The sequence below is a fragment of the Cervus elaphus genome, chromosome 4 (assembly GCF_910594005.1).
Source record: "Cervus elaphus chromosome 4, mCerEla1.1, whole genome shotgun sequence".
NCBI classification, from domain to species: Eukaryota; Metazoa; Chordata; class Mammalia; order Artiodactyla; family Cervidae; genus Cervus; species Cervus elaphus.
Window position 1 is genome coordinate 66,977,869 of NC_057818.1, and position 11,193 is coordinate 66,989,061.

The 11,193-nt window shown below is 57.3% G+C and overlaps 1 protein-coding gene across 1 annotated transcript; it reads right to left on the minus strand.

Annotated features, from left to right (window-relative positions):
• Positions 1 to 80: 80 nt before the first annotated feature.
• Positions 81 to 10,837, minus strand: LOC122692886 (basic salivary proline-rich protein 2-like). Its single transcript, XM_043900700.1, has 6 exons — positions 10,822 to 10,837; positions 9,158 to 9,715; positions 7,389 to 7,505; positions 4,980 to 5,069; positions 3,500 to 3,591; positions 81 to 391 (listed from the first exon to the last, which is right to left on the minus strand). The coding sequence occupies exons 1-6, from the start codon at positions 10,835 to 10,837 to the stop codon at positions 209 to 211; spliced, it is 1,056 nt and encodes a 351-aa protein (XP_043756635.1). The 3' UTR covers positions 81 to 208.
• Between the last annotated feature and the right edge of the window lie 356 nt (positions 10,838 to 11,193).

Below are 11,193 nucleotides of genomic sequence, written 5' to 3' on the forward strand. Positions count from 1 at the left end.
GAGGTCCAAGGACCCTGACTGCCCAACCCCACGGAGCCGCCCCGCCCCGGCCCTGGGAGTTTCACACACAGACCACAGCCTTGGGAGAGACAGCAAGTTGGGTTTATTGAAGCCGCCATATTGGGGGTTTCACATCACAGAAGCCCAGCATGCATGTTTGGGGGGCGCGCGGTTGGCCTGGAGCGGGAGGCCGGGGGCACCTCAGGATTCAGGAGATGTAGAGGACGCTGAGGCAGCACAGGGGACACTCCCAAGCCTGGATCTCCTGATACTTCGCGCGAGGCTTCGAAGGGGAGGTGTACTTCGAGCCAGCTCTCGAACTTCCAGGAGAAGGTTGCGAATCAAACTCGGAGTCGTTCGAATCCATGTAGAAGGTGAAGCAAAAACCCGGCTGGAAGGAAAGAAAGACAACAGAGAGGAGAGAGGAGAACTTTAGTGCCCTGCGGGGAGGGGCCCCTCGCCCTTAGTTTGTGGGGCTGAGCACGGACTTCAGGGGCGACCCACCTGGGGTTGAATTGCTTCTTCGCCCACTACAGCTGGGGATCCTGAGGCAGATAACCTGCTCTTCCCTGGCCTCAGTTTACATTTCTGTATAATGGACTATAAGTAACTGTTCCCTCACAGAGGCGCCTAAGGACTGAACGAGGTAATCCAAAAAAAGGATCATTAAATGTAACAATGTTTGCCGCTTTGTGAGAGCTGGAAACTCGTCAGCTGTGACAATGTTTGCTTTGCTGGTTTTCTTAAAACCATCTGCTTTCCTAAAAAATTAAACACTTCTTCCCAATAGAAAGCATCACCCACGGTGCTGGCAGTATTGAAGCTGTAGTGATTTCTGGGAGGACTACTATTTCTATCCAGTGGTTATTGAGCATTTAGGCCGCTTCAGCCTGAATGACATGTTAGGTCCCACTTAATCCTTATGAGGAGGCCTCTGATCTTATTTCTCCATCCTGCAGATGAGGAAATAGGGGTAGGGAAGCACTGATAAGCTTTCCCACTCTGGCATTTGATCAGATGTATAGGTGGGGACCATGCTGCACTCAGGATTAGAAGTGACTACATAACCTTGATTCTCCAGGCAAGAATATTAGAGTGGGTTGCCATGCCCTCCTCCAGGGGAGCTTCCCAACCCAGGGATCAAACCTGTGTCTCCTGTATTGACATGTGAGTTCTTTATCACTAGCACCACCTGGGAAGCCCATTCTTCCAGGGAAGCGCAGCACAGATGTGAACCCACTTCATCCTCCTGGTAACCTCACGTGGGGTTCCTACTGCCCTGTTTCACAGGTGAGAAAACTGAGCCACAGAGGAGTTCGGGAGCTGGCCCCAGTTCCCACAGCTGGTAGTTGCTGAAGCTGGGTTTGAACCCAGTGCTGAGACTCTGGAGTTGGGGCCCTTAGCCTCAGAGGGCTGGGATGCCAGCTGGGAGGCTTGGGGTGGGCAGGACGGTGTTCCTTCCACACGGTGCCATCACCTCTGCAGAACTGTCCTTCCCCTATTCCTGGGTTACCAGCCCTTCCCACTTGTGACATTTGGGATCCAGATCCTTCTTGCAGTGGGTGGGGCAGAGGCATCCTGAGCATTGCAGGAATGCTAAGCAGCATTCCTGGCCACCGGATGCCATTAGCTCGACCCCTTCAATTGTGACAAAAAATGTTTCCAGACATTGAAGGTGTCCCCTGAGGGACAAACTGCCTCTGGATGAGAATCATCACCTCATCCCTTTCTTGTGTTCTCCAGGTTTGGGGAAAGGGAGGGGTCGTCTTCCCCTGTATTCCCATGATCAGGTGACCTGGCCTGGGGCCATTGAGGTCCTGCATCACCTCAGCTGATGATTGGTTCTGTGGAGGACACAGGACCTGGAAGGACCAATCAGAATGCTCTCTGCTTCTAGGTTATTTAGTGGATCTACAAGTGTCTCTCCAATGAGTTCCTATTAGAAATAGGAAAGTCAGACATTATTCAGCGAAGAAATGGGACAAGCATCTTGGCCCAATGGATCAAAACTCGCATCACCAGTGATGGCGCACAGACCTCATGTGCTTCAAAACGTGATATTCTGAGAAGGACACGGCATCACTTAGGTGGTGCTCCAGAGATCATAGCTTATCCTGAATCTCAGTCACAGGGAGGTGGTCAAAAATACACCCAATAAACCACAATATGGGATGGGTGTGACTCTGGACTTCAAAATGGTCAGTGCCATAAAAGGCAAACAAGGCTTAGGAGACTGTCTAGCTTAAAGAAAACTACAGATACGTTACTAAGTACAATCCCTCCCCTAGACTAGACCTTGTGTTGGAGGGGAAAGAACGCCAAATGGACAGTATGTAGCAAATTATTAATATCAAAACCGGTACAGGGATAAGATGAAGTGTGTATCAGGGTTGAATGCAGGAAGGTGACAATAGCCCCCCTTTTATAACAGAATATTGTATTTCTAAGGCAACCCACACTTAGGTATATTATGTGTATATATACTGTAATAAATATACATATATAGCACTAGCATGTTACATTTTATTAAAGAAAATATGTAAATAGAAAAAATGTCAGCAATTGGCGAATTTGGATGATCTTTATACCGTCTGTGACTTTCTTTTCTAGTATAATTTCTAAACAGTCCTCCCCGGGACTGCGGCAGGCACTAGTAGGAAAGACATTCTCGCAGGCAGCTGACCCAGGGCCTCCCCGGACCCCTCCCAACGGGCCCCCCTGGTTCTCACCACGGTCCCTCCAGCCTCCCTTCCTGCCTGTTAAGAAGCCCAGAGACAGAGCCGACGCCTCATTGGCCAAGGGTGAGTCACGTGCCCAGCCCAGGACCAATCACCGGGAAGCTTGGCACTGCCGGCTCTGATTGGTCAGGGGCGTACCTGGCGCTGGTCCAAGGATGGGATCAGATCCGCCCAAAGTGCGTGGAGACAAGTGGTCCCCCCAGAAAAGTCAAGGGTGTTAGGAGGAGAAGGAGGACTGGTACCCAGGTGGACAAGGCCGCAGCTGCCTTTGCAGGAGGGACCGTTCCCTAATTCATTGCTTCATTTAATCAGCCCGAGTGTATACAGTGCCTGACGCGGGCTACATCTGATCTAGATAGGGGGATATGTCACTGCACAACACGGGGGCTCCCACTGACATCCTCCCACTGAACTACTCTCATAAGGGAGACAGATTAGGAACAAACAGATAAATGGTATAATCTCGAGTAGCAATAATAATGCTGAAGAAATTCAGCAAGGCAAGGGGTTGGGGAGGCAGTGTTCGTGGAGGAGGTGACACAGGAGCAGAGGGTGGCATTAGCAAAGAGAAGGAGGCAGGAACGAGGGCAGCACCCTCAAGGAAAACCATCCCCCCCCACAGGATGGGGCCACATCCGGGACGAGGGAGGGGCAAGGGGCACCGAGGCACCCAGGTCTCTGCTGGGCGGAGAGGGTGGCTGATAAGCCTGACCTCTCAGGCCCAGGGTTCTCTGGTCAAAGCAGAAAACAAGCAGACTCACCATGGGGCACGTTGGCACCCGTTTGGCTGACACTCTTGCATTCTTCCTGGCGGGCTCCCTTCGCTGACCAGCAGTGCTCTCAAAAGGCAGGGCTGAGCGAGGAAGAAAGAGGCATGAGGCCGTCTTGCCCGCTGCGGCTTGAGAAACTCGATAATAATAAAATGCTCATCATGAAGCCAGTGACCATGGCTAATACGTGTGGAGTATCTGCTATGTGTCAGGCACGCCTTTCAATATTTTGCAGGTACTAGCTCGTTTGGTTGTTCATGATAACTCTCTGAGATGGGCACTGTATTCATCCAACTTTAGAGACAAGGAAACACAGAGGTGAGGACACGTGCCAAGGTTGCACAGCAGAGCCTGCAGAGATGCATGAAGTTGCATCCTGAAGGTCCCCAGGGAACAGACAGGGAATGTCAGCGAGTGGAGAGGCTGGCGTTAGACAACAGGGGCTCTGGAGATAGTGGCACCCTGGGGTACCCGTGCCCAGGAGGAAGGCACAGCTGACACGCAGGTGCCAGTGGGGCACGTCTCTCCAGAAAACACTCGGGTTTTCCCACAGAAGACAGACATGTCGGTTTGGAGTGAAAGTTCCTGCTATTTCAAAGCTGTCCACAAACCCATCGATTTCCTTACAGACTCCTCCACTCCTGGGAATGGAAGCCGGCCTCTCTCTGGAGGACTGTCCCGGCCACCTGTGCAAACATCCCCTCAGATGCTGCCATCTGCCTTTTTAAACATATAGTCCTGGATCCACTCCCCTGTGTGCTGTCTGACCCAAGTATAGTCCTATTTCTACCTGCATTTATTGTCATCGTCAAAGACTGGGAATAACCCAAATGGCCACCTGCAGGGACCTGGTTAAGCTTCCCTGATGGCTCAGTGGTAAAGAACCCGCCTGCCAGTGCAGGAGACACAGAGCCCTGGGTTCAATCCCTGGGTCAGGAAGATCCCCTGGAGGAGGAAATGGCAACCCACTCCAGTACTCCTGCCATGGACAGAGGAGCCAGGCAGGGTTACACCCTGTAGGGTCACAGAGTCGGACATGACTGAAGCAACTTAGCACACACACGGCCAGACAGCCCGTGGAATCCCAGCAGCCGGAACACAAACCGGGCATCTTGTGGGGAGGGTCCTCGAGATGGACGGGGACATGGTGCTTAAGGTCAAAGACCCCCAGGCCAGATGGGTTCAGATCCCACCATAAGCTGATTATTCCCACTTGTCACCCTTCAGATTTCCCATCTGGAAAACAAGGTAATTCCTGTCCCTCCCTTATTGTGAAGCATGCGTGACTGGATGTGTGGAAAGCCTTGGACTGTGACTGGAAGATTCTCAGTGTCAGAGCAGAAATAAATGAAACAAGACACTGTAGGAATGAATGGGGCCAGTCTTCAGTGTCCACGCTTCCCCCTATCAGTCTTTCCCTGAGGCCTCCCCACTCCCGCCTGCCCATGGCTTCCTCCCCACTGGGTCTCACCTCTTCTCTGCGGAGGCCTGGTCTGCACCTCCTCCCTTCCCCGGCCCCCGATGGTGCTCAGAGGCAGCATGGTGACCCCACTGCTGCTCCCTGCAGACAGAATACAAAGCGGTCAGTGCCTGGGCGGCGGAGCCAGGGGGCCCGGGTGTGGCTCTTGGAGGTCGGGTGGACTCAGACAGCCCCATCCCCTCCCCACATCTCCAGATCCCCAGCATCCAAGGGGATGTGCTGGCAATGCCTCCTCCTGGTTCCCTCCAAGGCCCAGGGTGTGGCCTCTGGGGAGAGCGGTTGTCATGGCGCCCGGCAAGGACAAGGGCAGGGCTCGTGGTACCTGGGGCTTACCCACTTCAAAACTAGAAAAACTGTGACACGAAGGGCCGGGACCAGGAAGCTGCAGCTCGGCTCACTGGGCACCAAAGGAGCCTCTGGGGCCTGGCATACAGCAGGCGCTCCGTAAGTGCACGCACGGAGCAGTCCCCGTGCTGTGTTTCAGCTCCGCCCCAGGGCTACCAGGCAGCCTGACCCAGGGGTTCAGACAGGCCGGCCCCTCCTGTGCTCCGGGCATCCAGGTCCGGGAGGCATCAGTCCCGCCCTCAGGACCGAGGTGAAGGGGCGGGGCCCCAGACCCCCCAGCACAGCCCTGGGGCGGGGCCGGCCCTGCAGGGAGGGGTTTAGCACAGGCTCAGTGTGGGGACCCCACCTCCGCCCCAGCATCACCCTGGGCAGGACCTGGGCTCTGTGTCTGGGGAGTGGACTTGGGGGAAGTCCAGCCTGCTAGTCACTAACTGGGGATCTCAAGATTTAACAGCAGCAACAAGAAACACACAGGACCCTGAGATTTGAGTTTCAGACACACAGATCATTTTTTAGCATAAGTGTCTGCGAACACGGCATGGGACGTGTCTCTACGTGACATAAAAACTCATTTTGTATTTATTCTGCTAAATTCTGTTTCAGTATTGGCAAGGCCCAGGGAATATTTGGAACGTACCTACACTAAAAGATAATTCATTATTTATCTGAAATTTCAGCTTAAGTATTTATCCTGGGAAGCCCCAGTTTGGGGGTATTTAACCTCTTGTGCTGTCCGCTTTCCCCTCCACAAAAGGAGCAGAATGATGATATGTGAGGATTAAGTAGGATTAAACGCATGTCAAGTATTGAGAACACAGTCTGACCCAGACTCAGGCAGTCCCGTGTTGGATCCAAGCCTATCGCTGTTGGGGGAGGTCAGGAGGCCTCCCCCCACCGCCTCCCACCCACCTTCCCTGAATCACTGTCTCTGACGCTGGGACCCTCCAGCCTGACCTCTGACCTCGGACCTCCCCAGCGCCCCTCCCCATCAGTCCAGGGCCTCGTCCTGGGCCAGGTCGTCCAGGGAGAGAAACCCTGCAACAGGGAGAAGCCCCCCGGTCACCGAGCCGCTGAGGCCCAGGGGCAAGGGGCGGGTCACCAGGTCAGGGGGGTTCAGAACTGGGGCGGCCCTCCGGGACCCTCAGAGCTGGGACGACCCCCCAGGAACGTGGTGACCCCCTCGGGGCCTCTCCCGCACTCTGGCTCTCCATGAGGCGCTCCAAGACTCTGAGGCACCCGGGGCACCCAGAGGTGTATTCGAAAGACCCGAGAGCCACCAGAGGTGAAGACTCAAGCCGCCATGCGCATGCCGTCCCCGCCGGTCCACCTTGCACCCCCGCGCCCGGCGCCTCCCCAGAGGCCACCCCTCCGGGAGGCGCCCCCCCTCCCCGCAACCAGACACGACCCCCCAGAATCCCTGGAGGTTGACAAGCCCGCTTCCAAGTCCTCACTCAGCCGCGCATCATCATGGGCATCCTCAGAGGACCTCCAAATGCCTCCAGAAGTTCCCCTGCCCCAGACTCCCCTCTGGACTGCCCCCCAGAAATAATATCTGGATGTTCTCTTTGGTCAGGGCTGTGCCTGGACCCATGATCCCCACCTGACCTCCCCTGAGTCCTGCAGCGCCCCTCAAAGTCCCACCTCCTCCCGCAAGCCAAGAAGTCCACAGGTCTGCTCCTTGTGCTCCCTAAAACCTGGGGACCAGGAGGGGGTCCCCGTCACCCCCTCTTGCAGACACCCCAGCCTCCTCTCCCCGATGCAGTCTTTGTTCCTCCAGGTGACCCCAGAAACCCTCAGACTTGGGAGGGGCCGGGGGGGGGGTGGGGCTCAGAAGGTGAGGCCGCCCTCAGGGATAATCGGTTCCTCAAGGGGCCCCACCGCCCGCCCCATCGGGTCTCAGCGGCCCCAGGCCACGCCCCTGCGCCCCACCGCACCAGGAGGCCCCCGCGCATCCTCCCTGGGTGCCCCCCTCCGTGCCTCTCGGAGACCCCACAGCGCCATTCTGCCCGAAAGTGAAAGGCGGAGACCCTTCAGGGCCGCGGCCGCGAAACTGACCTCGAGACTGACATCGCGACCCGGGTCTCTCTTCGACCCTGGGCACGAGCGGGATGGGGGGCCCGGTGCTTTTCCTTGACGCCCGGACAGGGCTGGCTCTGGGGATGCCCGCGGAGCCTGTGGACAAACCCGAGAGAATGAATGCGGCTGGTTGCTCGGCGACACAAGCCCCCCGCCCCCGCCCCCGCCCCCAAACCCCAAACGTTGTTAAGTCAGGTGGTTAACACGGTCTCTGACACCCGCACAGGTGTCGGAATGTTCACCGCAATTTCATTATTCGTGGGGAGGGTCCCGTGCCTCTTCCTCCAGGAAGACCCCCAGCCTGCCAGCATCACGGTCCCTCTTCTGAGGTGTCCCTACTGGACCTCAGCGCACGGCCCCTCCCCCAGCGCCCCTCCCCCACTGTCCCGGCCAGGCCTTCCTGGGAAAGGCACAGAGGCTCAGGCTTCAGAGACCCAGGGGTGGGGGGCCGCTGGGGACCCCTCGGGGGTGGGGGAGGGGTGGGTCCTGCAGGATCACAGACACACAGTGACTCCCTCCCGCGAGCTGATCCCCTGCCTGGGACTCACAGACTCCCAACTCCTGGGACTCTCAACAACTCTCAGACACACCCCGGCCCCAGAGCCCCAGGTGTGCAAATGAAGACGCACTTGTAGATCCCGAAACACACGCAGATGGGCAGTAACACATCCTGAGGTTCAGGAACGCTCAGGCACATGCACACACACACACACACACAGATGTGCAGATACACACAGCTTCAAATACTGGGCACTTCCAGGCACACACACTCAGGACACACACATTTGCACACTCAGATCTCAAAGGACACCCTGTGGGACATTCAGACCACCTCTGTCTGACACCCCGGGGTCCACCCTCAGTCTCACCCGGGGCCCATCTCCCCAGAGGCCTCCCCCTCTCAGAGCCGCCCCCCACCCCGTCACTCCCCTTTACACTCTCTCCAGATGGTTTCCTTTAAACCTCAGAATCACTCCTTTGGGAGTATAGGCTTGGAAAAAATTGAAACCTACGAAGAAATCAAATCAGATAGATATGCAGAGAGACACCCTGGCGTGTCTCTCTCAGACAGCCTCAGAGACACCCAGGCGTGCACACAGACACACACATACCCACACCCACACTGCAGTCACAGACATTCCTGCAAAATCAGAGACACCCCCTCAGCTCGCGGGCCTTTTGGAAACGCTAAGACCCACTCACAAACCCACACACACAAACGTGCAGATTCAGGTTCACGGAGCTTGAAAGAGCAGACAACCCGGGCAGACACGCACGTAAGAACTTGCAGAAACACCTATTTTCAAACAGATACTTTGGACACGGGGGCATAAAGACACAGACGCCTGGGCAGACACGTTTGCAAAGCCAGAATCGGCCTCCAGACACAGGATCCCCTCGGGCTGGCCCCCGGGGCAGACCCTGGGTCTCCCCCAGAGGCCGCCCCCCTCAGAGGCGCGCCCCCGGCGCTCTCCCAGCCCCCGCCGGCCGCAGGCGCGGGCGCGCAGACACCCGAGGCTCCAGAACGCTCCGGCAAGCGCGCTTCTCGCCAGCTTGCTCCGGTGCCCCCGAAAGGCTCCGAAGGGGCTCCTTGCCCCTCCGCGTCCCCCAGACTCCCCTCTAGGCTCCCCCAAGTCAGCCTCCTGGGCTGCCTCCGGCCGTTCCGGAAGGAGCCCCCGGCCCCGCCGCCTCCCCGGAGCGCCTGGTCCGCCATGGGAGCCGCGCGGCGCGCAGACCGGCCCTCGTACCTCCTGGCGGCTCCGGGCCGGGCGCCTGCTCCTCCTGCACCTGCCCCGGGAGGAGGCCCAGCCAGGCCCTCACCCGCACGGCCCAGTCCTCCTCGCTGCCCTCCAGCCTGCTGTCTTGCCGGCGGCCCGAGGAGCCCTCGGACCACGAGTCGCCTGCCTCGCGCCTCAGAAGGGTCTGAGGACTGCGGCCGCCCTCGGGGAGCCGCGGACTCCTCGGGGGGCTCCCCGGCGCGCGCGTCCGCGCCCCGCCGCCCGGAACGCACCCGCACCTCCCGGCGGGGTGCCTCCGCCCTCCCCGCGGCGACCCCGCAGCGCCAGCCCGCCGCCCCCCGCCCGGCACTGCGCACTCGCCCGGATGGCGCAGACCCTTCGGAGGCGCGGCGGCGGGACGGCCCCCCCGAAGCCGGCGGCGACTCGGCGCCGGGCTGCCCAGGGGCACAGAGTCGGGGCGGGCCGGCCTCGCGGCAGGGGTTCCCTGCAAACGCGCCTGGGGAGCCCCGGGACAAAAGCGCGGTAGGAGCGGCTCGCGACCGCAGACCCCGCCCCGGTCCACAGGGACTGAGATCGAGTGGTTCCAACAGTGTCCGAGACGAAGTGCACCAAGCGCTCCTGCTGCTCTGGTTCTCTTGTTACCAGAGTTGAGGACTGGAAATTCTGGCCTCACACCCCCTGTGAGCCCGGCGTCCCGGCATCACTGTCTCCCTGGCGGTGGTGGGGGGGTCCACCTGCTCCCCCCGCGCCCCTCCCCCACCTGGACCCCGCCCGGGCCCAGGTCTTCCAGGAGACGTGGGGTTCACAGGGAAGAACCCTGTTATACTGCAGAGACCCAAGGGCCTGGATGCCCGCGAGTGGGGGTGGGGAGGGCTGGGGGCCGGGGGCCCGCCCTGCACAATCATCTGATACAGTGACCCCCAGGCTCGCCCACACACTCAGTGATGCTCACAATGGCCTACTCGCAAACCCCCAAGATGTCCCCTCAACCTCCCAGGCCTGCTGGCGACAAGCGAGACCCACTTGGCGGATGGGCACACACGTGGGGAAACACACTTCGCCTGGGCTGTCTGTTAAGGATGGTCCCTGAGTGCATGCCCAGGTGTGTCCAACTCTTCCGACCCCATGGGCTGTAGCCCGCCAGGCTCCTCTGTCCACGGGATTCTCCAGGCAAGAACACTGGAGTGGGTTGCCATTTCCTCCTCCAGGGGATCTTCCCCACCCAGGGATTGAACCCATGTCTCCACGGGCAGGCAAATTCTTCACCATTGAGTCACTGGGAAGCCCAAGGATGCTCACTGGGCAGACCTTAATCAAATGGACTCTTGGGACAAGAAGTGAGAAATGCTGTCTTCCCTTCAGGGAGCAGGATTCCAGCTGAGATCCAGGGCTTTCATGTCCTGGAAGAAAGGGGGAATGGATCGAGGGGAGACTTGGTTTCAGCAAGAGTGGTGAAACCCTCCAACAGGATAAAATATTATACAGAAAGGAGTACATCTCCCTCCCCTCCAGCTCTCCTGGCCGTGCTTCCTACTGAAGGTAACCTCCACTAGCGTTAGCCAACTTCCTATCTATGCTATCAGAGATAAATATCTATTCATTTATTTGTATGCTTAATTGTAGGTTAATTTATGCATGTTTATGCATGTGTATATTTAAATAAAAACAAGTACCTTTCATCTGCCCCATCCCTATTTCTTTCTTTAACATGAATGTTATCCTATCATACACACTCTTGCTTTTTTTTTTTAGCTAACAAATGAATATATTTTAGAAATTTTGTCATATCAGTCTATACAGTACTGCCTCATTCTTTTTAACAGCAGTAGACTATCCCACTGAGTGACTTTACCATGATTTGTATAACCAGTGTCCAAAGGCTGGACGCTTAGGTGGTTTCTGGTCTTTTCTTACTACCAACATGACTGGAATAACCTTTGAAAGTGTGTCATCGCATACAATGGGAAGCTCATCAGCACAGGATTTAGAGCAGAAAGTACTGCGTCAGAGTATATGTACATTTCAAATTTGGGAGCAGCTCTTTC